Raw genomic sequence first — 23,562 nt, 5'->3', positions numbered from 1 at the left:
GATCCAAGTTTGATACCATTGAAGAAGCTTTTCCCAAGTCAAGCAGATTTATAACCTATACTTAACAATAGTAACAACACCAAGAATGCTATGTTTTCTCCCCAAATCATGACATTATGAGGGGAAATTATCAGATTTGAAATGTGAGGAAGGATTTATTAGGAACACATTGGAATCGAAATCCATTCCCAGATGTGATTTTGTAGGCATGTTGTTTCTTCCACTGGCTTACTGAATTACCTTGAGCAAACTATTTAACCTCCTCCTTCCTCCATTTGACTCTCTAGAAAATAACAGTAATCCCTAAAATGCAAGATTTTCAGGCTGAACCAAAGCCCATCTAAGTCAATGGTGGCTATTCATTCCTGAGGTTTTTGACTCAAGCCTTCAGTCAAGCATTTGATCAGTTAGCATTTGTAACTATCAGTGCTAAGTATTATTACTTTGCATTACTACAGATGATGTGGGAGGTTATTACTGTTAAACAGTCAGCAAGTGGCAAGAGGTTTTTTTTGCACAGAGCAGCACATGAATTGCAATAAATCTACCCTAGATTCGAAATAGGAAAGATAGTGGTAACTGTGCAGCTGTGTGCTGGCTTCTTAATATTCAAGAATGGTATGAATCTGAATATGTTAAAACTTTTAATTTAGAGATCAAATTGTTGAGTCACCTGAAGCTTAATCAAAATTTTATTTCAATAGTTCATTTTGGCATCAGATATGTAGCTCGTTATTGTGATGACAGGTGGAGACAGCTCCTGGCATTTGGGTTCAGAGAAACTGAGAGAGGGGATGTGGCAGATGTTATGGGCAAGCATTAGCTCATCCTGAATTCCCTTCAAGTAAAAATGCTGAGGCTTTGATAAGCTAAATAAACAATTAGCAACAGAGATAAAACGGGAATACTGCTGTCTTACGCTGAAAACCGATTCTGATTTCCTTTCCATCCTGTGCAACAGCCCTGACTGTGGTAGGGTGACTTCCCAGCAGCACAACAGGGGCTGAGATGAGAATCAGACTCTTTGCCTTTGTATTCAGCTCCTGAGGCTGAGCTTCGGGCTAGAGCTGTAGCATACAACCTCTCCACATACCTCACTAAACGTTATTTGACAGTTGTTAAACTTTGAAGGAAATGGGAATGCCTCCAAGCTGGTGAAAGGTGATGCCTTGCCCTTCCCTGCTTGCCCTTCTCCGCTCTGCTGGAGCACTGCAGCACGGGCAGCAGTAACACAAGCACCCTCTCACATGCCCTCACATACATCTCACATACTCATGTAAAGGGACATATCTCCTGTAGGGATAAGTGGCCATTTAGTATTTTGCCTTTCTGTGGTGGTTATCAAGCAAGAAAATATTGGTCTGGGTAGCGTCTGCATGGCCTGCCTCTGCTCATCGTGAACTGGACTGGCTCTGACCAATGGATTTCTCATCAGTTTCTGTACAAGCATTAGGTGGATACTAGTTTGTCACAACAATCTAGGATGACTTTAGTGACAATACTAAGCTGTACATCTACTTTTCTTTAATTCTTGCTTATTTCATATTTTTATTATATTTATATTTATTTCATATTTTATATTTCTATTTTACACTTAATTATCTGGCAACATATGTAATTTTTCTCATTTTCACTGCATTTTCTTTCTTATTCTTCAAAGATTTCTAGTATTGCAAGATGGATGGAAGAAAAAAACAAACACAAGCAAACAAAAAAACCAAACAAATAAAAAACAACCCTAAAAATCCCCTTGTCCCTGTACTTCTCCCAGCAGGAGAGACAAAATAAATAATAGAAATAAAATAATTAAAAAAGGCTAGATGAAAATTTTTTTAGCAGACACAAATAAAACCCCCCAGTCCCAGTGTACATGCTTCTGTGAAGCAGGTTCTTCATTATGTCTGCACTTGCTGAGGGTTCTCTAGAAGTCAATGCACACTACTGCTGCAAACCACTCTCAAATGACTTGAATTACCAAATGTCCATGTCAAACTTTCCCCTGCTCTGCTTATATAAATTTTGCTTCCCTTTGGGACTGTGACTTCACATTTTTATTTTTATACAGTTGCTGTCTCAATCTGTCAAATACAAGTGATTAATACATGATGATTAATGTCTTCATGTGATGTCCTTCCTTCCAATGGTTATTTTATTCAGTGTTTAAATACATAAATGCTTTGACCAAATCTAGGTTTGTATCCTCGATACAATGCAACCAGAATAGCATAGCTCACATGTTGAGGCTGAGGAGGGGTTTTTGCACCAGCTATGAACCACGGAGGGAGGTCAGTGCCTAGTGAGGTTGGAGTCGGGTGGAACTGAAAAAGGGGTAGAAGAGTGGCAGACACTTACCTGCAAGTCTTCCTTTGTACGAACTCACTGCCCAAATCACTAGTAAGGATAAATGTTCGTGCCTTTCAGAGTAAATTAACCCTCTGCCTTTTTTAAAATTACCAAAACTATGTATTTCTAACTTTCCTTAGAGACAAAGTAATGCAATCACTCTTTACTACAGAATCAGGCTATTGGGATTATTTGCCCTAACAGCAACAGAGCAGGGCTTCCTCTGATTTCGGTCTTTAGTTGGCAAACCTCCACACAACAGTCTTTTGTTGGAAGAAGCATTAGCAATCTAGACAGCGGCATCCTCGGCATCCTCTCTGATGCATGACCTGGTGTTCAGTGTGGCACTGATGTTTGAGAGAACATCCTTACACAGCTTAGGTATTTCTGACGTTTGCAGCACCTTAGTCAGAAAGCATTTTCTTATTGACATGCAATTGCCTAGAAGAGTGCATGGGTATATTTATCCCACTATGATGTGCGAAATTCAAACTCAGTTAAATATTTCCTATCTATGTTAAAGTACCCGTAAGCACAAACGCTGAAGTTATTTTTTGCTCATAAAATGGAGTTGCACTATCACCTGACTTCCAAACTGCAGCTAATAGTTAACTGAGGGGCAACGGGGTAGCAGTGGTTTGTGGAGTGATCTCTGTTCAGCCAGTCTGTAAAGCACTTGGAGTAAAAGGAGCTGTGTCAATGTAAATCATTATTATATTGTTTAAGTAATCAAATTGGTGGCACCATTGTTTAAATAGACTGGAGATGTGGAGTCATTTATTCTTATTTAATGCTTAGACTGCCTGCTACATATAATATATATGGAAAAAATAAGCTTTCAGAAATTTATAAAATACCTTTTTTTCCAGTGCTGAATTTATAAGCTAGGGAGACTATAATGCTACAGTAATTCTTAATTTGTATGGTTGTTTTTATCACTCTTAGTACGAAATACCACAAAATAAAACCTAAATCTCTCATAAATCTAATGACAGTGTCGCACTTCAGATGCACATTTTTAAGTGGCTGCATCATTGCTTTAATTCAAAACACAGCCAGCAGGCTCAGTATGACCTGGGAAGTTCTACAAAACACTTGCAGATTTATTAATCTTTTGAAATAGTGGTGGATTTATATATTACATCATTGCCCGATGGCCAAAACTCAGATTTGGTCCCACGTCATGTAGGGTGCTCTACACATAAAAAAAGACACAATCTCTGTCCCTAGATACCTTACTTGAATTCAAGTGTTGCAGTTATATAATGCTCCATCTTAATCATTCATGACTACCCCTGTTGCTGCAGACTGCACAATGACTTAAAAGCAACAGTCTCCCTATTCATTTATGTGGGCTCCTGGTTCCACAGTATTTTCTAATGTGTTTATCCCTATGAGGGAAGGCAGTACTGTCACCCCAGGTTACAGATGGGAAACTGAGGCACAAAGATACTATTTTCCAAATATTTATATTTCAGTTCAATCCCCTATTCAAAATTAATTAAGTATGCCAGTCCCCAAGTTGCACTGATCATAAGTCTGGTGCTCTTAAACATCTAAAACACTTTTGAAAGGAGAGTCTAGACTGAGAAAAATGTGCTCTTAACTTTCCAAGGAGCAGGTAGGATTTCTATGATAGAGCAGGTCTCCTAGTGTTTGCTCCTTTAACCATGAGTCTAAGGACAGATATTTCTTTACAGACCTCTGGTCTTCTTCCATCCGTCTCTGTTGGACATTGATTACCCTTTTTGCATGTTTTTCCTTCAAATAAGAAGTGATTCTCAATTGTGCATTTTGTAACAAACTTCTGGTCTTGGCTAAAAGTGATGGGTACAATACACATTTACTGTCATTAGTGTGTGTTTAAAGGTGGTTTATATTACAGAAAAGGATGAAAGAATGGAAAAGCTGCTGCATTAGAACCCACATAAGTGTCTAAGCATACCCAAATACACTTGGCTCTGGCCTTTGCAAATTTTATTGGACTTTTCTAGAGGGACAGTTACAAATATCTTTTCTTCAGTGATTAGCTCACAGTGTCAAAAGGAAGTTCCTGAGTGGCACTCAAGATTACAGAATCAGAGAATGGTTGAGGTTATAAGGAACCTCCTGAAGTCATCTTGTCCAACCCCCCTGCTCAAGCAGGGCCACGTAGACGCAGTTGCACTGGACCATGTCCAGATGGCTTTTGAATATCTCTAAGGATGGAGACTCCACCACCTCTCTGGGCCACCTGTGCCAGTGCTCAGTCACCATCACAGTAAAAAAGTATTTCCTGACATTCAGATGGAACTTCCTGTGCACCTTCAGATGGTGCCTCTTGTCCTGGCACTGGACACCACTGAAAAAATCCTGACTCTGTCTTTTTACATGCTCCCTTCAGATTTTTGTACACATTGATGACTTCCCCCCAAGCTTTCTCTTCTCCACGCTGAATAGTCACAGGTCTCTTAGCCTTTCCTCATATGTGAGATGTTCCAGTTCCTTAATCATCTTAGTGGCTCTTTGCTGGACTCTCTCCAGCATGTCCCACATTTCTGTTGTACCGAGGAGCCAGAACCAGACACAGTACTTCAGGTGTGGCCTCACCAGTGCTGAGTAGAGGGGAAGGATCATCTTCCTTAACCTTCCGATAACAATTTCATAATGCAGCCCAGGAAACCATTAGCCTTCTATATGGTAAGGGTACATTGCTGGCTCATGTTCAATCTCCTGTCCACCAGGACCACCAGGTCCTTTTCTGCAAAGCTGCTTTCTAGCCAAGTGGCCCCAGCATATCTGGTGCATGGGCTATTCGTCCTCAGGGGCAGGACTTGGGATATCCTTTTGTAGAATACTATGGGGTTCCTCTCAGCCCATTTCTCCAGCCTACCAAGGTCCCTCTGGATAGACAGCATGACACTGGTCTATAAGCCACTCCTCACAGTTTTGTGTAATCAGCAAAATTTCTGAGGCTACACTCTGCGACACCATACAGGTCATTAATGAAGATGATATTAAATAGGATTGGATGTTGAATAGGTTATGAGTCAGTATTGACTCTTGACTGCTAGTTACTGGTCTCCAACTAGACTTCATGCCACTGATGACAACCCTCCTGGCTCAGCTGTTTGGCTCATTTTAAATCCACCTCACTGCTCATCCAGCCCATATTTCATCAGCTTCTCTGCAAGAATCTTATGAGACAACATCAAAAGCCTTAGTGAAGTCAAGGCAATCATCTACTGCTCTCACTTTGTCTACCAACCTAGCTATTTCATTGTAAAATGTTTTCAGGTTTGTCAAGCATGACATTGTGAATCCATGATGATGACTCCCAATCACCTTCTTGTCCATCACATTCCTGGAAATTGTTCCCAGGGTTAGTTGTTCTATCACCTTCCCAGGGATTGAGATGAGGCTGACTGGCCTGTAGTTCCCTGGGTCCTCCTTCTTGCCTGTTTTGAAGATAAGAGTGATATTTGCTTTCCTCAGGTATCTTTCCCAAGTGCCATGATTGTTCAAAGTTAATGGCCTCACACTGACATTAAGCCAGATCCCTCAGCACTCTTGGGTGCATCCCATTAGTGCCTATGTATATTCAGTCTGCTGGATTGGAGCAGCATGAATCATGGCTACATATGCCAGCCAAGGGACCTTATTATGTGACAGTAGCTTAAAAAAATCACTTGCAGTTCTCAGAGAAATTTTAATTTCCACTTTAAAACACTTTAAAATATGAACAGAAGACATAGATAGCAATCCATTATCTTCTCTCTGTGGCACCTACTGCCCATGATGTGGCTTCATAATGTTACCAACAATTCCCATTTTCTCCATCCAGAGTAGCATGGGCAGAAAGATTAATAGGACAGTTAAGGAGAGTGAAGAGGAAAGAAAAGTTAGAATGAATAAGCAACGTAAATCAGTAAAGGAAAAAAATACAGGACAAGGGAAAAAAAAAAGCAAGTAAAAAAAAAATAAATAAACCCAAACAACCAAAAAGCAAAACGAGCTTTCTCTCACTCTGCCTAGAAAGAGGAATCCTGGTCCAGTTCCAGGTGAAACAATATCATCTTGACAGCAGGATTACTAAAAACAGTGCAAGGAAAAGCCAGAGAAAGAGCTCATTGGGAGCATACATTGATCAGCAAAGCAATGGTATTCACCTGTGTGTGAGATGCAACTCCAACACAGGCCCCTGTTGTAGGACCTTTTTCAAAATGAGCACAGGTCAAGGCACAAAAAGGAAGCTCTGAAATACCACTGAGAGTTAAATGCATGCTCCATTAAACAGAGAACAATCCTTTCTGCTAATGATGTGGAAAAGATAATATAACATGTCACCTCTGAGCAGCTTCAGGTTATTGATTTGGTGCCAGTTTTAGGGACAGTCGTTGTATTTGCAAGTTGACATTGACCAAGCTGCCTCTTTGAGACATTTGCACAAGCTATCATTCACTTCCCTCCAGCTTCTCCTTCTCACTCTGGGAAGTGGAACAGAGTACTGATCCAGGACCATTTGATCAGTATCAGAAACATGCATCCTAAATCAACTGAAAGAGATAAAAACCTGCTGCTAGCTTCAGCAATGGCCCTGAGACAGCAAATACAAAGGAAGGTCAGATGGGGGAAGTAGACAAATGGTGCTCCTCCTGTTAATCCTCATTATGATGGCACTGGTGTATCCAGAGCCAAACTTCAGATTCTGACACCATTTCAGCTCAGTGAAATCAGGAGGCCCAACAGACAATGCTTGCCACCACCTCCCACACCTTTGAATTTTCATGGGGCCATTGCACTCCACCGTGCTTCCCTTTGCACCATCTGCAGATCCTGCAAGTGGAAGACCACAGCTGGGATGGAAGCAGGAATGGGACTGGTGTCCCGGGTAATGATCAGGAGAGATGTTAATGTCAATAGGGAGGGAAGAACTTCCACTTTCATTCTTTCACTATGAGTACAATGTTCATGAAAAATTCTTAGCAGAGAATGCAGCAAACTTTTGTCTTTTGTGCATACATTTCTTACTAGTGAGGCAGGATTCCTTCAAGCTGAGCACAGCCAGTGTGCCTCAGTCCTGGCATACCAACGTATCTTAACATATATTAAGTGCCCATCATTTTAGCAGCTAAGCAGTATCACATCCCATTTAGCACATACACAGAATTTTATAGAGCAGAGCACTGTACAAATCCTTTTCCCTTAGGTTTTTCTACATGCTCATCGCAGTGATATGCATCTGACCAATTAAAGCAAAACAGCTTTAGTTAATTAACTCTAAGGGACTGAGTGGCTCCCTGACTGAAAGTCATAAGAGTGGGTTTTGATATTATGAGTGCCACTGATTAACTCTCAGACACTGGACAATTCACTTCATCTTTCTATGCTTGATTTTTCCCTGGTGCAAAATGTAGATAAATAAAATTTGTTTTCTTTGGTGAAGTGCTTTTGAGAGCTGTGAATGAAAAGAGCTATGCATCATCAATGAATCCTCAAAAAGACCTGATGGGAAATTTATGGAAATAGCACTGTCCTCAGGGTGCTTCTGGAAAACTGAGCCACGACCAAGTAAAGCAACAAAGGGCCAAAACCTCACTGAGAGGTGACAGTGGAGACAGGATGAGAATTTAGGGTTGCCTGACACCTTGACAGCCACTTGTTCCTCCAGACTAGGCTGGCAAGATGGCATCTTTCTCTCATTTCTGCCCATGGCACCTGATTCTCACCCCACCAGCTATTAGATTGCATGTCTTCACTTCCACATTGTTTTATTTACCCTCGCCATCCTCCCCCCTCAACAAATCAACACATCCAACCACTTCCAACACCTGATAACCTCTGCAAATTTCTCTTTCTGGCTTCGGGGAAATTCCTGTTCACTGGGCTGAATTCACTATACAGTGTCATATGACTATACACATCCTTCAGAGTATTTTTTCAGACTTCCACTAGGCTCAAGATCTTAAATACTGCTGAGTTTTTACCAAAAGCTTTGCCTCAGGAAAAACTGATACCAGCATATTTCCTTTCATTCTGTTCCTAATACTCTATCATTATTCAGTTTTATCTTATCCTTTCATTCTACTTAACTCCATATAGTTGCAAGTCCCAAAGCTAACACACCAGTTCCACTGTACATCATTAGCCAGAGCAAGATAAATAATTTCCACCTGCTAACTGATTTGATTATTTTTGTAACTGAGGAATGGAAGTGAACAAAACTGAATTTCCTCAGATTCTGTCAGTATTTGAATAAATATCCTTTTTAAAAAAAAAAAGTTCTTTGGACTTGCTGGTTAATATTCCTACTTTTGGCAAAGAGTGAGTAAGTTTGGAGTAGCTAAATAAATCACTATATTATTTCTGTTCTACAACTGATTGAGATAAAAATATTGCTTGCACAAAATTTTGTCCATGTCAACTAAACATTCAGTTCTGAAAAATTTTAAAATTAGATTTCATTGTAAGAGAAGTGTGAGTGAAAAACATCACATGAACATTTACTACCTCTCATTTTGACTTTCTCAGGGTAAAGAAAACCATATTATGGTAGAGAAGAAAATAGCAAGGTCTCTTCTGGGATCTGGAGGCTGAATACCATGACTTGACTAATGCCTCAGCTCTCACTGCAGGCGGTACGAGAAGGACAGAGTAGTCTGCAGGCCAGCAGATAATAGCCCTAAGCCTACTGAGGAAATCAATGGTTTTGACTATGTTTTGGCCAGAGTTTATTCTCAAATTAGAATCAAAACCCAAATCCCATTATTCCTCTACAAGATCCAATTTTTCTCCACAGGCTTCAGGATGCTTATAAAGCTATAGGAGTTTATGTGTTTGGTTCTACTTCACCAATAAGATTCTGACTTCTGCTGGTAGCTCACATACAGTCAAAGAGAGACCAGCTCAATGCATCTGATATTGCTGCCTTTGCAATAAAAAGGCAGGAAAGGGTGGTTTCTAGGGATTTATCACTAGCATGAGCATACTATGTCAATCATCCTTCCAAGACAGAAGAAAAAAAGCAGTAACAATGTTTTTCTGTACTGTTCCTACCCATTTTTAATCCCTAAAATTTACTGCTTCTTTACTGCAAGAGTGACTCTTTCTTTACATGATTAAAAGTCGGAGGAGTTGTAGAACTGGGGGAGCATAGTGAACATCCAGGGCTTGCTTTTGAAATTATCTCTATCTCTTCTTGCATTTAATATGGTATAAAACATTACATGTTCCAAAGTTGTCAGCCATTACAGTTGTATAAAACAGATGTTAGTGAAGTAAGAAATGAGCTCTTTCATTTAGGTGAAAAATCTTTTGCTAACAACCCCAAATCTTGAATTGCAGAATAATTAGAGCCTGTGTTATAGGTAGACAGCACAAACTTCCTCCCACGTTGCTTCCTCTCTCAGTAGTATGTTTCAATCCCACCTACAGGAGGTGGAAGGGGAAACTTCTGACTTCTAGCCTGTCAAGTTTCTTTCTTTGTTAAGCCTAGTAAGGAGGTTACCAGCTGTGGTACTATTTTTTCCCAAATTGGAAATTTTACTGAAAACAGCTGTTGTTAGAGAATGAATACTACAGAGATTTGTAAAGTATGACTGACTTAGACAGCAAAGCGATGAACAGACCAACAGATAAACTGACAGATACAATGCAAACTTATCAGACACTGCTAATGCTACTGGTGGCAGTGCTACCTCATTTCAAAGTCGCATCAGTGACTTAAAAGACTTCATATCCTGCCTTCTGCCCCCTGCCATCATCAGAGGACCAAACAGAAATTACAATTACCTGTAGATCAGGACTTCATCATCCGAGCAATTATACTGCAGCTGATACATTTTTACCCGAGGGGCCGACTTGCTCACCGTCCACTTGACCAAAGCTGAGGTAGTGGTCACATCTGACACCAGCACAGACCTTTCTGGTGGGCCTTTTGTTTCCCCACGATTAGACTTGCTGGAGCTGGTGATGTCCGAGAGCCTGGATTTTGGTGGGACTGCTCGGCCTGTGCCGTTGCTGAGATGAGGGAGCTGAACAATTGAGAGTTCAATCGTTGCAGTGGACTCTCCAGCAGCATTGGCTGCTATGCATGTGAAAGTCCCATAATCCTTGGAGGTGGTGATGAGGATATCTAAGGTGCCATTGTCATAGACAGCTGTCCTTGAAGAGTTCCCGATGAGACGGTCATCGGGGGCTACCCAGTGAATGATGGGGGTGGGATCCCCAATGGCTTTGCATTTCAGTGTGGCAGTTTGCCCTTCTAAAACCAGCAACTTGTGAGTATGTTGTGTAATAAGAGGAGGCTCACAAACAAATTCTTCCTCCCGTACGTACCAGAAGTACCTTCCCTTTAGACCTGGAGGAGAAGCACAAGTTTCCATATCGTCATCTCTGTCAAGTCGCCTTAACCACAGTAGCTCACAGTTGCAATGCAGAGGGTTGCCCCCAAAGCTAAGAGACAAAGGTGGAGAAAAAGGGGTAACAGCGAATGGAATTACTTGAGATCTGGCAAATATAGGGTCAGGGGGGAGCTTCTGAAGTCTGTTGGATGTTAGATCCAATCTGGCCAATTTCTGAAGGTCTGCAAATGTCCCCTCTGTAATATAATCTATCAGGTTATGATCTAAACTGAGCTGGTGCAAGTTTATCATCTTCCTTATAGATTCCCAGGGAATGCTTCGGAGGTTATTGTAGGAAAGGTCTAAGTCTTCCAATGTCAGCAAAAAATCCTCAAAGGCTTCATGAGAGATGCTGCTTAGCTGGTTGTTGTTTAAAATCAAATGTTGAAGGTTAATTAAGCCTCTCAAAATATCTTCTCCAATGTCAGGCAGCCTGTTGCTGTCCAGATGTAAAGACCGAAGGCTCTCCAAGTCAGTGAAAGAGTAGGGCTGTATGTAACTGATGGTGTTTCTGGACAAAGTAAGGTCAACAAGTCCTGACATATTGGCAAAATCCTGTCGGCTGATATTAATAATAAAGTTGCCCCCAAGTCGGAGTTCAACAGTCCTTCGATCTATGTCTAGCGGTACAAATAGGAGACCCTTGGAGGGACACAAAGTCCCCAGTGACTCAGACAGGTTCTGACAGACACAATATTTGGGACAAGCGTTGACCATGACAGCCATTCCAAACACCAGGATGCTGCAGAGCAATTTTTCCATGGTAAATCATGCAACAGTACCTGCAAGAAATGAAAAGAGTTGTAAGGAACATCAGCAGTTTTGAAGTAACTATCTTTCCTCTTATGTTTTACCTAACATCTACCTCCAAAGAGACTTCACAGTGCCTCCTCTCAGGAGTCACACCTAAAGCAGTCAGCACTCTGGGATGGGAAGTTTAAGTGTTACAGCAACATGTTTCTCCACATAATGCATTTCTTTCTAAAAAAAAGTGATTTTCCAAATCTGAATGGGATTGGAATTGTTAACACTTATGCCTGGTAATAGGGTCTTGTGACTACCTATTTTCTAGTTACATTTTTATAATTTTTATTGGGTAGCTGGTAGAGGACAAATCCCACCGTCAGTGTGCATGGCTTACTTAAAACCCTGAAAGATTTCATTTGGAATAGTGCCTGCTTCTTTGAGGGTAGAAGCTGTCTTATAGTAATTACATACTGCTGCATAATAATGTGGAATTAGTCTTAGGGTTGCAAGAGCTGATTTTATGGATAAAAATAACTGCATATTTACCCTTCAGTAATGTGGTTAGTAATGACCATGTAATTATCTGGCCAGTCCTGGGCTGAGTCAGTTCACTTGCCAACCCATAACAAAATTCATGATAGGCAGCATAGAAAGCAGAAATCACTTGCATAATTGTAATCTGGATTCACCCTGCGCTCAGCCAACCTATAGGAAGGATTACATCGCCTAGCTCCAAAGAGAAGAGATGTAGGGGAAACCTGTGGTACCTTAGGCTCCTAGCAAGCTTTCTGATGACCTCATGCTCTCATGCTGCAACCCTTTCTGTTGTAGTGAGACAGCAAAGCTCTTGCCTGCCTCCACAGCCCTCTCCTGCATCCTGCCCATTTCTCTTTGCACTATTATGTCCCCTTTTTTTTAGCTCTCACATGTTTTTCCAGCTTAAGCTAAAAGGTATGTATCTTTGAATAATAATGAAATGTATTTACAGGCTGACTTAAAGGGCCAATTGTGGCTGGGGGAAGTTGCAGCCCTCCTTCAGGTTTGGGAATATCTTCTTACATGGGTTTTCTGACGTTCTTCCCACATGTGTGGGATATAGGTAAAGTTGTTTTCTTTCTGCCGCACCCTTGCCCAGACGTTGCTATCAAGGAGGGCTGAGGAATGGGCAGATCATTCATTTCTAACCCTCATTTTCCCTCTGAGGAAAGGGGCAGGTTGACAAAGAGCTATATATTTGTAAGGGATCTCCTAGGCTTTTTTGCCAAGATGGTGTGCTCTAGTCTCCAAGACCCTCACTTGTGGCAGTAGCTATGGGCACAATTCAGGCTATAATTTCCAATGTGGCCATTTTGCCTCCATTTAACCTACATCACCCCACCATATAACCTTGCATCACTGTCCTCGGTCCTTGGTATACGCTCCATATCCCTTCTCAATCACACAGCTGCTCGTACACTTAGCAGGTTTGGGGTGCTTGTGTTTCAAGGGTAGTCATGGTACAATAAGAGATGAGACACCCTCATGTTTCGGCAATTGCCCCTCCAGTGCCTAAGTGGTGGATGGCAGGCAGTCACCTGCGCCTAAGCTGGTTCTCTTACTGCTGTACACATGACGGGATTATACAGTGTCTCGTAACAACTCCAGTAATTAGTACAACGAGGCCATTCAAACTTTAGCAAACATACAATGCAAGCAACACATTTCACATAAAAGTCACATCACAATTATTTACACTTCATCATACAGCTGAAATGACAATTATGCAGATGCTTTATAATAATTAAAAGAAATTATAAAAGTTAGTTATTAATCCCCCAGTAACACATACCAAACACAAAACAAAATCTATCACTTCAGCAATTTTTTTTTTTTAACTCTTTAAACAAGTCTTGCCCAATCTCCCTGTGAAAGGAATGAAAACTAGGGCCCTATGTGTGGGGCTCTGCCCAAAGGTGGCCAATTACTCTCCTGGGTAAGGTGGTTTGGTTTCTCCTCTATGGAATTTGTGAGATGACTCAGAAAAAAAGAGCTGTAGAAATGCAAGATGTTATGAGTGCTGAACTATGTATAGTATGTACTTTATGGCAAGGTTTTCTGTATGGTGTGATGTTAGTAATTATATACTGTTATTACTATTTCATAGGAGAGGAAAGGACTGAAGCATCTGTGTTTGCTGAACTCTGCAAACAAGATGAAAGCGAGATACTTTTGGAAAGGATGGCTTGAGAAGAGTAATCTTACCTTCAATAGTAAATAAAAGGCTACTGAATGAAACACTTGGAGATTAGCAAGTATGTTATTGATGCAAATCTGTGGCATACTTAGCAAAAAGCTATAAATATCTCTTACATTATTATCAATTGGTAGTTTACTAACAGGCAATTGGCTTTTTGAATCTTAATTATAATTGTGTTCTGCAGATTTAATGTATTACCCTATCAGCTCAAATTATAAACAAAAAGCAGTTTAAAAGGGGGAGAAATAGATACAGTTAATTAGTAATAAGCCCTTTCATAGCTTCTCCCTCATCTACATTCCCACCCTCTGAATATCTATTAAAAAATGTGAATGCACACTTACGAGAGCAGTGTCTCCTTTAAGTGTCCCAATTCTCTAACCACATTTTTTCCGGATGCTGTTAAATATCACAGTGCTTTGGGGAGAGTTGACTCTAAGCATCAGAGTGAAAAGTATTTGTAAAAAAAAATGGGGGGAGGAAGAGAAGTTAATTACAGAAAATAAGGACTGCAACACTGAGAGGAGGCTGTGAAGCAGGAGGTCTAAATGGCAAAGTAAGCCCTGATGGGGAAACCACCTGTGGATGGCTTGAAAGCGCATCATCTGCCTGTGTGTGTTTGCATGCACGCGTGAAAAAGACACAGAGCGTGCAATATGTACTTTTACCAGCAGGAGGGCCAGTCAGTAACAACAGTACTAGGATGGAAATATCATGGCTACTGTCATTCCAGTTATTGAATGCATTTGAAAGTATTAATGTAAATATTGTTTGTCTGCAGAATAAATTTTTAGTCTTTGTGATCTTTTGTCTACATCGGTATTTCAAGCTTCTGAGCCTTGGGTTTCTCTATAATGTAATCCTGAAGTGACCAGTTCACAACACAGCAAATAAGGTACAAACCCAAAGGACTAACTATAGGACATTGGAGAGAACAGAGGTGGACAGGACTCCTTAAAGACAACATCTGGGGTTTCCATGGGGCAGCTGGTTTTCCTTTTTCTCTCCAGACAGACAAAGCACCTGGGCCACAGATGAGGTAAGAATTCTCGAGTCTGCACAATTATAACAGTATCTTCTAAAATCTAGACTCTCCCAGAAAGTCATAGCAATTGCTAGTTGCCAAGGGGATGGATGTATAATAAAAATTGTTATGATTTTGGTTCTGGTAACTTCCATATAAGACAGAAAGTGTCAAGTTTAGGGTCTGGTTTTGCTGACCAGTTTGCTCACCTTGTTCCCAAAATCTCTTGTGACCTGCAACAGGAAGCATTTTATGGGCTGCTAATGGTAGCCTTGTGATAAGCTCACCATTCTGATTTACATTTTAAAGGTAACTATCAGACAGATAAAATAGATTTCTCACAGCAAGTCAGTAAATCTGGCAGACTTTCTGTCTCAGCCCGAGATGAAAAATAGCCCCTTTAGTCCTCTTATAACATGGATTCTTATGAATTAATATGTGCGAGAGTCATAAAGCTTGGTGTTTTGTATTCAAATTTTCCTCATAAAGATACAACTTCTGAGATTTGGCATCTCATTTCAGGAATGTCTCTGAGGCATTTTTTAATTCTATATTCATTGAGCTTTGCATATAAATTCCAATAACCTTTGTGTACCACAGCACCAAGTACAAGGTAACTGTCAGACAAATAAGCTATAGCTGCAGCATACAGGCTGGGGAAAAAAAGGACAAAAAAAAAAAAAAGAGAGGTGGATGGATAGGGGCTCTGATTCTGCTGTCTCCAAGTGCCCTGGGACCCAAATTCCAGGGACTGTATGGGTGAGTTAATATACTTTTCTTCAGCTTTGTAGGTGCTGTGGAGGAACTGGATTTCCTTTTCTGGGAGCTGCTCTTTTCCTTTTTCTTAGCCTTCTCTTATCTCTGGTTTCAGTGAACCTCTGTGACTAGGAAATCTACCTTCTCCCCCCAGATGCAAAGCTTGAAGGACTGCAGTGATGGGTGAAGTTTCATGCATATTCTCTGAAGCAGCTTAATTTACAATGTGTAAAATGGGATGGGACTATGTCAGGACAAAAATTACTCCTTAATCCCTTGCCTTGCCAAAAAATGTGTGGGAAAGGTAGGTCTCATGTTCTCCCTGATCCATGCAGGTATTTTATGTTTAATTCACCAAGCAATGACAATGGTTGTAAGGAAAGTAAATGTCTCTGCATCTGAATCTGTCCTCAGTACCACATACATTGAAACATGGGTTGGGTGTTAAGCCACTGCTAGCTTTGTGAGCATCTGTGAGACTGTTCAGGTGTTTAAAGTCAGTTAGGTATCTACATGCTTACAGGCTCTAACTCAGGATAACTAACACTACTTCTGTTTAGCTTTTGTCTTTTGTGTTTGCCTAGGCTTCTGCACTCCTTGGGGGTAAAGCTGCTCATCATCAAGTGTACATATGTATAGTGCATCTCAGATTTTGGCTAGGCCTTTTTAGGAGCTAGTTTTATTGAAAAGAATTAATAGCTCTAACATGTGAAGTGCTTGCTTTCTCCAGCCACCTTACATTTCATAAATCATAGAGGGGGAACATTTACAAGCACATATTTCTCCAGGTATTTGTGGCTGTCTCTACTAAGCTCTACCCATATTAATTTGACAGATAACGCTTCCACAGTAACAGAAAAAAAAGGAGCTCTGGATTAAGCTTAACAAATTCATTGCCTTTTGTACAACTTTTTCTTGAATACTGCAGTCATAGCAAGGTTGCAATCAAAAATATTTTAATGCCCCTGTACCATCATGAGGTTCATTTATGCAGTTTGCTTCATTTGAGTGCTGTTCTCTTGTTTTCACCTTTCCAAGCAGTTGGGGGTCCATCCTACCTGCTCTGTGGTCCCCAGACCTGGAAGCAGTCCTAGTTTGGTAGTAATTAGGACAAGCTAGGCTAAAAAGGTGTATGCTTCCAAATGAAATTAACTCATAGGATGGTCTTAAATGTAAGAATGTTTCTGTTATGATTACAGTGTTTAAAGAACTGGTTGTAACTGGATCCAGAACAGAGGTGAGGATAGTTCATAAAAGGTAATTTTCAAGAGGCCTCACTCTTTGAAGGCTGATTTAATCCAACCAACAGATTCCCAAGGAAATAACCCAGTATTTTCTTCGGCAAGGCTGTGTCATACAGGAAGATACTGGCCTCTTTCAGTCCTTCATTGGCAAAACTTGTGTCTATTTGTGTGCATTTTTGGGAAGCTTTTCTTTATTTTTCATAATGCTTTCCTGATCTTTCCCTGACACTAATCATGTCATTTCTTTCTTTAAGTACTAACTTTACCCAATTCTTTTACCATTCCCAAGACTGAAGCAATGCGTTTCTCAAAAGCCCAAATTATCAATGTAGCTAGTCAGGTGCAGAGCCAGGTCAGATATAATTCACTTACAACAAGGTGTAAGCCTGTTAGATCCCACCTCACTTTTATTAGCACTTTGCTGAAATAAAGACATCATTGTAAGCCCTTCGGTTTTAAGAAATGTGCAAAATTAGTCAAGCTTTTGAGATTCATTTTGTGAGAAAATAAAACTTAGTGAACACATTCTGTGTACTTCTGAGCGTCTGCCTGTCTGGCACTTCCCCACAATACATTTGGGACATTTTCATCACTTCAGATAAAATCTAAAGTGCAGAAGCCTCAGAATTACTTACTACTTACACATTTCAAGAATATAGAGTAAGTTTCCTGAAAGCAGAGGAGAGAGACTTCATTAGCTTTATTAGACTTCTGTGAAGGAAGTAATGCATCATGACTCCACCTCTTGCTGGGCATCAGAAAATCCACATGGAAGAGAGACACTGTTAATACCCTGGCTGCTGAAAAAGATTTAACCTGACTTCAGCCTTTTTAGACAAGAGGCAGTCCACTCTACTATTAGGGTGCTCTGAGCTGTACAGGTTTTCCAGTGTCTAATAAGCAGTAATCTCACTCTGCAGTCCTAACATAATTCAGGAGTAGGTCAGTCAGGGACAGACATCCTTTGGAAGCCAGACTTTCTAGTAGTTTCCACAGAAAAGTGCATCCCAGGCAGCTCAGGGATGTAAATGCTGATGAGGATGCAGACCTGGAAAACTCTTCAGGGAACCGGGATGCCCTATTCCAGTTCACTTCAATGGGCCTTGAAGGTCCATGTTCCTGAGATGTTTTTTAAAGAACTAGCACTAGGTAGTAACGGTTCTGTGAAAATAGCTACGCTGCTGTTATAGTGAGAGCTACTGTTTCTGCAAACACACTGTGCAAATCTGAGTATTATTTAGTGATCCAGTTAAAAAAAATAAGAGAGTTTCCATGCAAAAGGTACAGGTGCCACCACTTCATTATAACCAATCTCTAGACCTTGTCTGATCTGGCATCATGCTGCTTGAAGATTGGACTGAAAAGCCATCATGTACACATAGAGAACAGAGCAAAAGAAACATGCGCTTAAAATTCCACTTAGCAATTAGCCTAAATTTCTTGTGCTGCAGAAGATGGAAATTTTTACTCTAGAATGATGTTTACCTTCAATGCCAAGGTCAGTTTCGTTTGTATATGTCCTGAAGCTTATAGTTCAATTTTTAATTTCTGAATGCTGATTAATTCAGTTCTGTAGTGTGAATCCAATAGGCATGTTTGATTTACTCATTTATTAAAAATCATGCTACTTTAGGCAAATACCTACACAAAACACATCATTTCAAAATGAAAACATTACATCTCAGAAACACTAGAAACAAATATTTTGAATACTTCATTTAACACCTTTCCTAAAAGGGTCTCATGAAACCTCAACAATCTCACAAATAGGTTTTGTCAATATGGACTGGTACATATCAGTGGGTAGAACTTCTGGCCAAATAGAAAAAAATTGTCTAGCTCTAGCCAGAACTTGTGAGTGGCACATTATAACCTTAATAATCATAGCCAGATTTTGTTGACTAGTGTGATTTTACCTGTGAAAATAGCTGCACTTGCATTATTCTACCTTCACTGACTGGAATGCAGAGGCTTTAACTGCCTGATTTGTTGGGAAAAAAACCTGCTTAGCTACCTGCATGATTTTTGAACATGCACAAAATCTAAACATGCAGACAGTTACTTGTAAGCATACAAAAACAAACTGAAGAGAAAGAGTCCATTTAGAAAATCCAAGTGTAGACGTTTGGTAAACAGGCAGACTTACGTAACACTATGTGATACATGCGTGTGCATCTGTATTTACTTCAGCTGCATGCAATGTCACTTTTCTTCAGGTGCAAGACACTGTCCCTGAATTGCTTGAGCCAACTGATGCAAAGCTGCAGGTTGGGGGTTAAAATAGGCAACTGAGCAGTTACCCAGTGGATGCTGGCCAGGGGAAGAAACCAGGCATGGGGGTGTGTTGCATCAACAACAGGTCTATTTGAGCTGTTTCTAGAGCTTTCCAGTGCAGCCGCATGTGTGGAGGATGGTGATTTCCCAATGACAGGGACACAGAAATGCAGAACAACATTTTTAACAGCACTAATTAGAAATGGCTTGGGCTGGTTTGCTTTCCCCCCCCAGACTATTTGCAGGTCCATTCATTTTTGCTTGTTCATTTAATGCCACCCAACATTTATCTTTGCCTCCTATGTTGTGTGCCAGTCTCCATCAGATTTCCTCTACAAAGTCATGAGTCAGCTAAGCTGAGCCCCTTTGCTATTTTTAGCCATCCAGTTCGTTTATTTATCTGGTTCTTTACAGCAATCCTGCACTTGGCTTTATCAGCGCAGTAGAGAAGTTACCAGTTATTCTATCTCTTACTCACTTTGAACACACAGGGAAGCTGCAAAGGTACTAAGAAGCAGCTCTCTTGGAGATATTGCCTATGGTATGAAACATAAACGTCCATCAACAGACCCTATTGCTTTCTGCAAATACAATTGAAGGCCTGTTCTCATTATCTGAATCCAAATTCCCCTCGGCTCTGAGCCATAACAGCAACTCCTCAGGTAGCTCTTTATCTCTAGCTTACTTTAATTCTTATAAAAGCCTTTATAAATTCTTCTTTCCTTCCACATCAAAGGAAAAGGGGGATAATTAAAATTGGGATTCTCTTCTTTATCTGGGCTTGTACCTTTTTTTTAATTGACCCTTCATTTAGCCCTAGAGACAAACTCTGTCCAATATTCCTTAGGAAGTATTCTTTATTTGCAATACAGACTGCAGTTTTCCCTTCTTGTACAACCTACGTGCAAAGAGGCACTGGTAGGAAAAACAAGGCATACATTCAAGAAAAACTTTTTCTGATGTTTGTCATAAATTTAATTGGGCACAGAAAGTCACATGCAAAGATTTGGAGATGCTTTGAAAAATGGGCAAGGCAAATTGAAGTCCACACTAAAAAAAACCCCTCACTTTTGCTGAATGCCCCAGATTAGGATTCCTAAGCATGTTACCATAGGCATTCAGTAGCAGAAGTCCCCTTTTACAGGGAATACAATCCCAATGTTTTGTCACTGTGGTTGGCTCATGGTTTGGTAAGAAATTAGCAGAGATCTGAGAAGGAAATGTGAGACCCCTGCTATGCTGTTGCATGACAAAACATATGGCCTTCACAGCCTCCAGGTCCTTTCATCAGCCTGGTAAACTTTTTACTGTATTTTCTTGGTTTTCACTTAGTTTGGATGGAACTAGATTTGTCAGTTAAATTTCTCTTTCTAGTCACTCTCACTTTCTGATTCCCATGCAGGAAGATAATTCACTGTTTCTCTGGAGGACTTAACACTCCTATTATTTCTACCATGTGAACAGTGGGTTCTCAAAGTTGTAGATTATGTTGCATCTGGTTATACAGTTACATTTTTCCAAACTGTTGTGTCACTCGATAGGAAAGAGAAAGGAGGCAGGGACTTTTGGTAGTAATACCTGTTCTTTAATATCAGGTTCTTAATGCACTTTACAGAAGAGACTACTACTACCTTGTTTTTGCAAGTGAGTAAGAAAAGGCACAATCTGCCTCAAATATGTTGCCCAAGATTATTCAACAAGTCCCTCCTGGAAAACCCAGCTCTCTCAGCTCTCATACCTTCTCTTTGGACAGTGATGTTTCCACATGTAAGGCACATCACTGTACAATTTGTTAATACAAAGCTAGTGTCATGGATAGTGTTTGTGTAATTGTATCGAGAGACCATGGCACCTGCATCTCTGGGGAAGAAATCTGTTCTTAATGCTAACTCCTGGATGACTTTACCACTGTCTTGATATGTAGCCTTGGATGAGTTTCACTTAACTTTTCTTTCTCCTGTGTAAGATGAAGATAAATACACCTATTGACTTCTACTAATCAGTTGTTTGCAAGGTACCTGGAGACTGTGTGAGTGGGTAACGCAGTTTATGGGGAAGTCTGTTGTCATTGCACAAGAAGGGAGATCGCAAATAGGAGACTTTTACAGCCCTTCCCTTAGCTCAGTCACTGGTTCAGTATCATCCCAAGGCTGGCAGTCAACAGAAGTCAGAGGAGGTGGATGTCTGTGCACAGCTAAAGTGACTCTAGTCCCTGGTGCCCCATTGGCTGCCCCAAATACCTGCAGCACAGAAGCCCCTGAAAGAAGCTTTGCCCTCTTTCCTGACATCTCACATTCTTCTACTTCAATGACTTAATCATAGCTCAGAGTCTCAGGTTTCACCAGTAGTAAGTTCATATATAGTGGAGTATGTTTATAACTCTCCTGGCTGTGGAGAAAACCTGACTAGTGCAAATGAGTACACAAGGAAACAGCACCATGAAAGCAAATGGAAGCTAAGCAAAAAGCACCCCTAGTCTATTACTTTATAACTAACAATAGTACAAGTGTATCATGACATTTCAGTCATGCTGATGAGGCTGAAGGTTTTGAATGTGAAACCATACAAAGTACTGTTATTTTCCTGTCAAACTCTGACTGGTCTGCAGAGACCTTGTCCCAGGAAAGATGGGAAGTCTTTCAGGTAAGGCTAGAGGAAGGTGAGTGGAAGGCAAGATGAAGATAGCTGCTTTTCTGCTATGCTTGCTATGTTTTTGAGGAAACAAAAGCCTTCAATCCCCAGGGCTCGCCATATAGCACCTTTCACTGGCACTAAGTCAGCAAAAAGAACAAGTCTTTTAAAATTAAAATGAAGGGAAAACATGCAGTAAAATAAAACATATAAACCCCAAATATTTGAAATATATATTGTGCTTCACTTCGCACTTTCTGCTCACCAACTACTCACAGAATGACAGTCTTATCAGGTAAGAGTGGCCAGCTGCTATATGCTGCATTTAAATTTATATTGCAAACAACAGGCTCCATTACCCAGGGATTTTCTCTTTGCATTCCTAATATTGTCTTTCTGCATGTTTTATTGTTCCTTATTTCCTTACATGCTCTTTGCTTTCTAGTGTGTGCCAACATATCCTGGTATTTGTTTCAAACATTTCGGATTTTTACTTAATCCGCCTTTGACTGAGTTTCCTTTTTTATGCCTCTAAACAGTCTCTAATTCTCAAACACCATCTCTAAAGCTGCTGTCTCATACACTCTTTCCTGTTCCTTTCTCCCTTTCTGCTGTGCCCCCCCCCCCCCCCTTCATCCCCTAATCATTTGATCACTGCAGTTCTTTGATGTGTGAGGCTTCCAGTTCAGGCCCAATTTAATTATGTTTTTCAGAAGACTGACCTCTGTGGTCCCAATTTGTTCAAGACATTCCCTTTATTGATCCAGGGCCAGATCCCTGTACTGCCTCTTCTAAACCAGATTCCTGATATTAGAAGCAGCCATGTATTAGCTCTCAAGGTCAGTTTGCATATATCAACAGTTAATTGCACTGATTTATTTCCAGTGGATACAATACACTCTTCCCTGCCCTTAGGTCTAGATTCTTTAACACAAAATCAAGGGGAAAAAATTAATGGTATTCTCATACTACAACAGACACTCCTGCTTCACTATTTATAAGCATCTTCAAATAATAGATGGCATTTTTCAGTAAATTGCAACTCATCCCACGGGTCTGCCTATTTAACTTCTGTTGGGCTATTATAAAAACATCCAACGCTATCAGACTTTCCCTTCTTAAATTCTCCTCCTGCCATCCACCATTCAGGAAATAATCAAAAAGATGTTTCAAGCTTTGAGGTGGAAAGCTAAATGTATGGCTTCAAGAAAGAACAAGGGTCCTGTAGAACATTTACAAAGTAAAACACACTGTTTTGATGTCAACCTGAGTGGGTAGAAGCTAGTTCTGTTTATAAAATACAAGTCTGATATACACGAAAAGCTTTCCTATATAAGCAAGCAAACAGCTGCATTCTTCAGTAGAGCAGTACAAGCTTCCTATCTGCAGCAGAAAAAAGTTATGGAAAACTGAAATACAATTTTTTTATCCCAAAGAGGGAAAACTGCAATATTCCAGCCAAGAAAAGGGGAAAAAATGTCCATCGTGATTGCTGCTATTCATTGCTTCCATAGAGTCTGCAGTTAGTGGAGATCCAGAAGGACACAGAGCTCAGTGACAACTTTACAGTAACAGCACTGTGCCACTATGCTGTGTGTGTTCAGTGAGCACGAGGTGTGGCAAAGGTCTCTCTGAATTAGACTGAGCTAATTAAATACAGCTCTGTGCTTGACAGGATCTACAAATGCCTCAATCCACTTTGTCCAGTTCTACCCAAGGATGATGTCAAATCTAAGTAGCCCAGCACGAACATGTTATCTTTGCCTGCTGCCAAAAGCTAACAGCCTCAATAAGATCAGCACAACTGTTACGCTTGACCCTGGCTGAAAAATGTCAAGGAAACTGAGCCTCTGGATAAAAACAGAGCTGCCTCAGGACCAGAGTGTCCATTCCCCAAAGCAGAAGGCTAAAACTGGGATGGTGCCT

General features: G+C 40.5%; 1 protein-coding gene and 1 long non-coding RNA gene across 2 annotated transcripts in view; one reads left to right on the top strand and one right to left on the bottom strand.

The window, feature by feature from the left end:
- The window catches only part of LOC142038009 (uncharacterized), a 92,830-nt gene extending 78,955 nt beyond the window's left edge, over positions 1-13,875 (top strand). The window contains exon 3 of the long non-coding RNA XR_012652497.1: positions 13,615-13,875. This is a non-coding gene — a long non-coding RNA (uncharacterized LOC142038009). The remainder of the gene's footprint in view (positions 1-13,614) is intronic.
- Positions 1-23,562, bottom strand: part of LRFN2 (leucine rich repeat and fibronectin type III domain containing 2) — a 77,372-nt gene that overhangs the window by 29,950 nt on the left and 23,860 nt on the right. The window contains exon 2 of the mRNA XM_075042930.1: positions 10,114-11,506. Within this exon, the coding sequence (XP_074899031.1) occupies positions 10,114-11,486 (1,373 nt within the window). The 5' untranslated portion in view covers positions 11,487-11,506. The remainder of the gene's footprint in view (positions 1-10,113; positions 11,507-23,562) is intronic.

Source organism: Buteo buteo, chromosome 12 (assembly GCF_964188355.1).
Source record: "Buteo buteo chromosome 12, bButBut1.hap1.1, whole genome shotgun sequence".
In the NCBI taxonomy this organism is placed as follows: domain Eukaryota; kingdom Metazoa; phylum Chordata; class Aves; order Accipitriformes; family Accipitridae; genus Buteo; species Buteo buteo.
The sequence above is the reverse complement of the archived record's forward strand: the minus strand, read 5'-3'. Positions and strand labels throughout refer to the sequence as shown.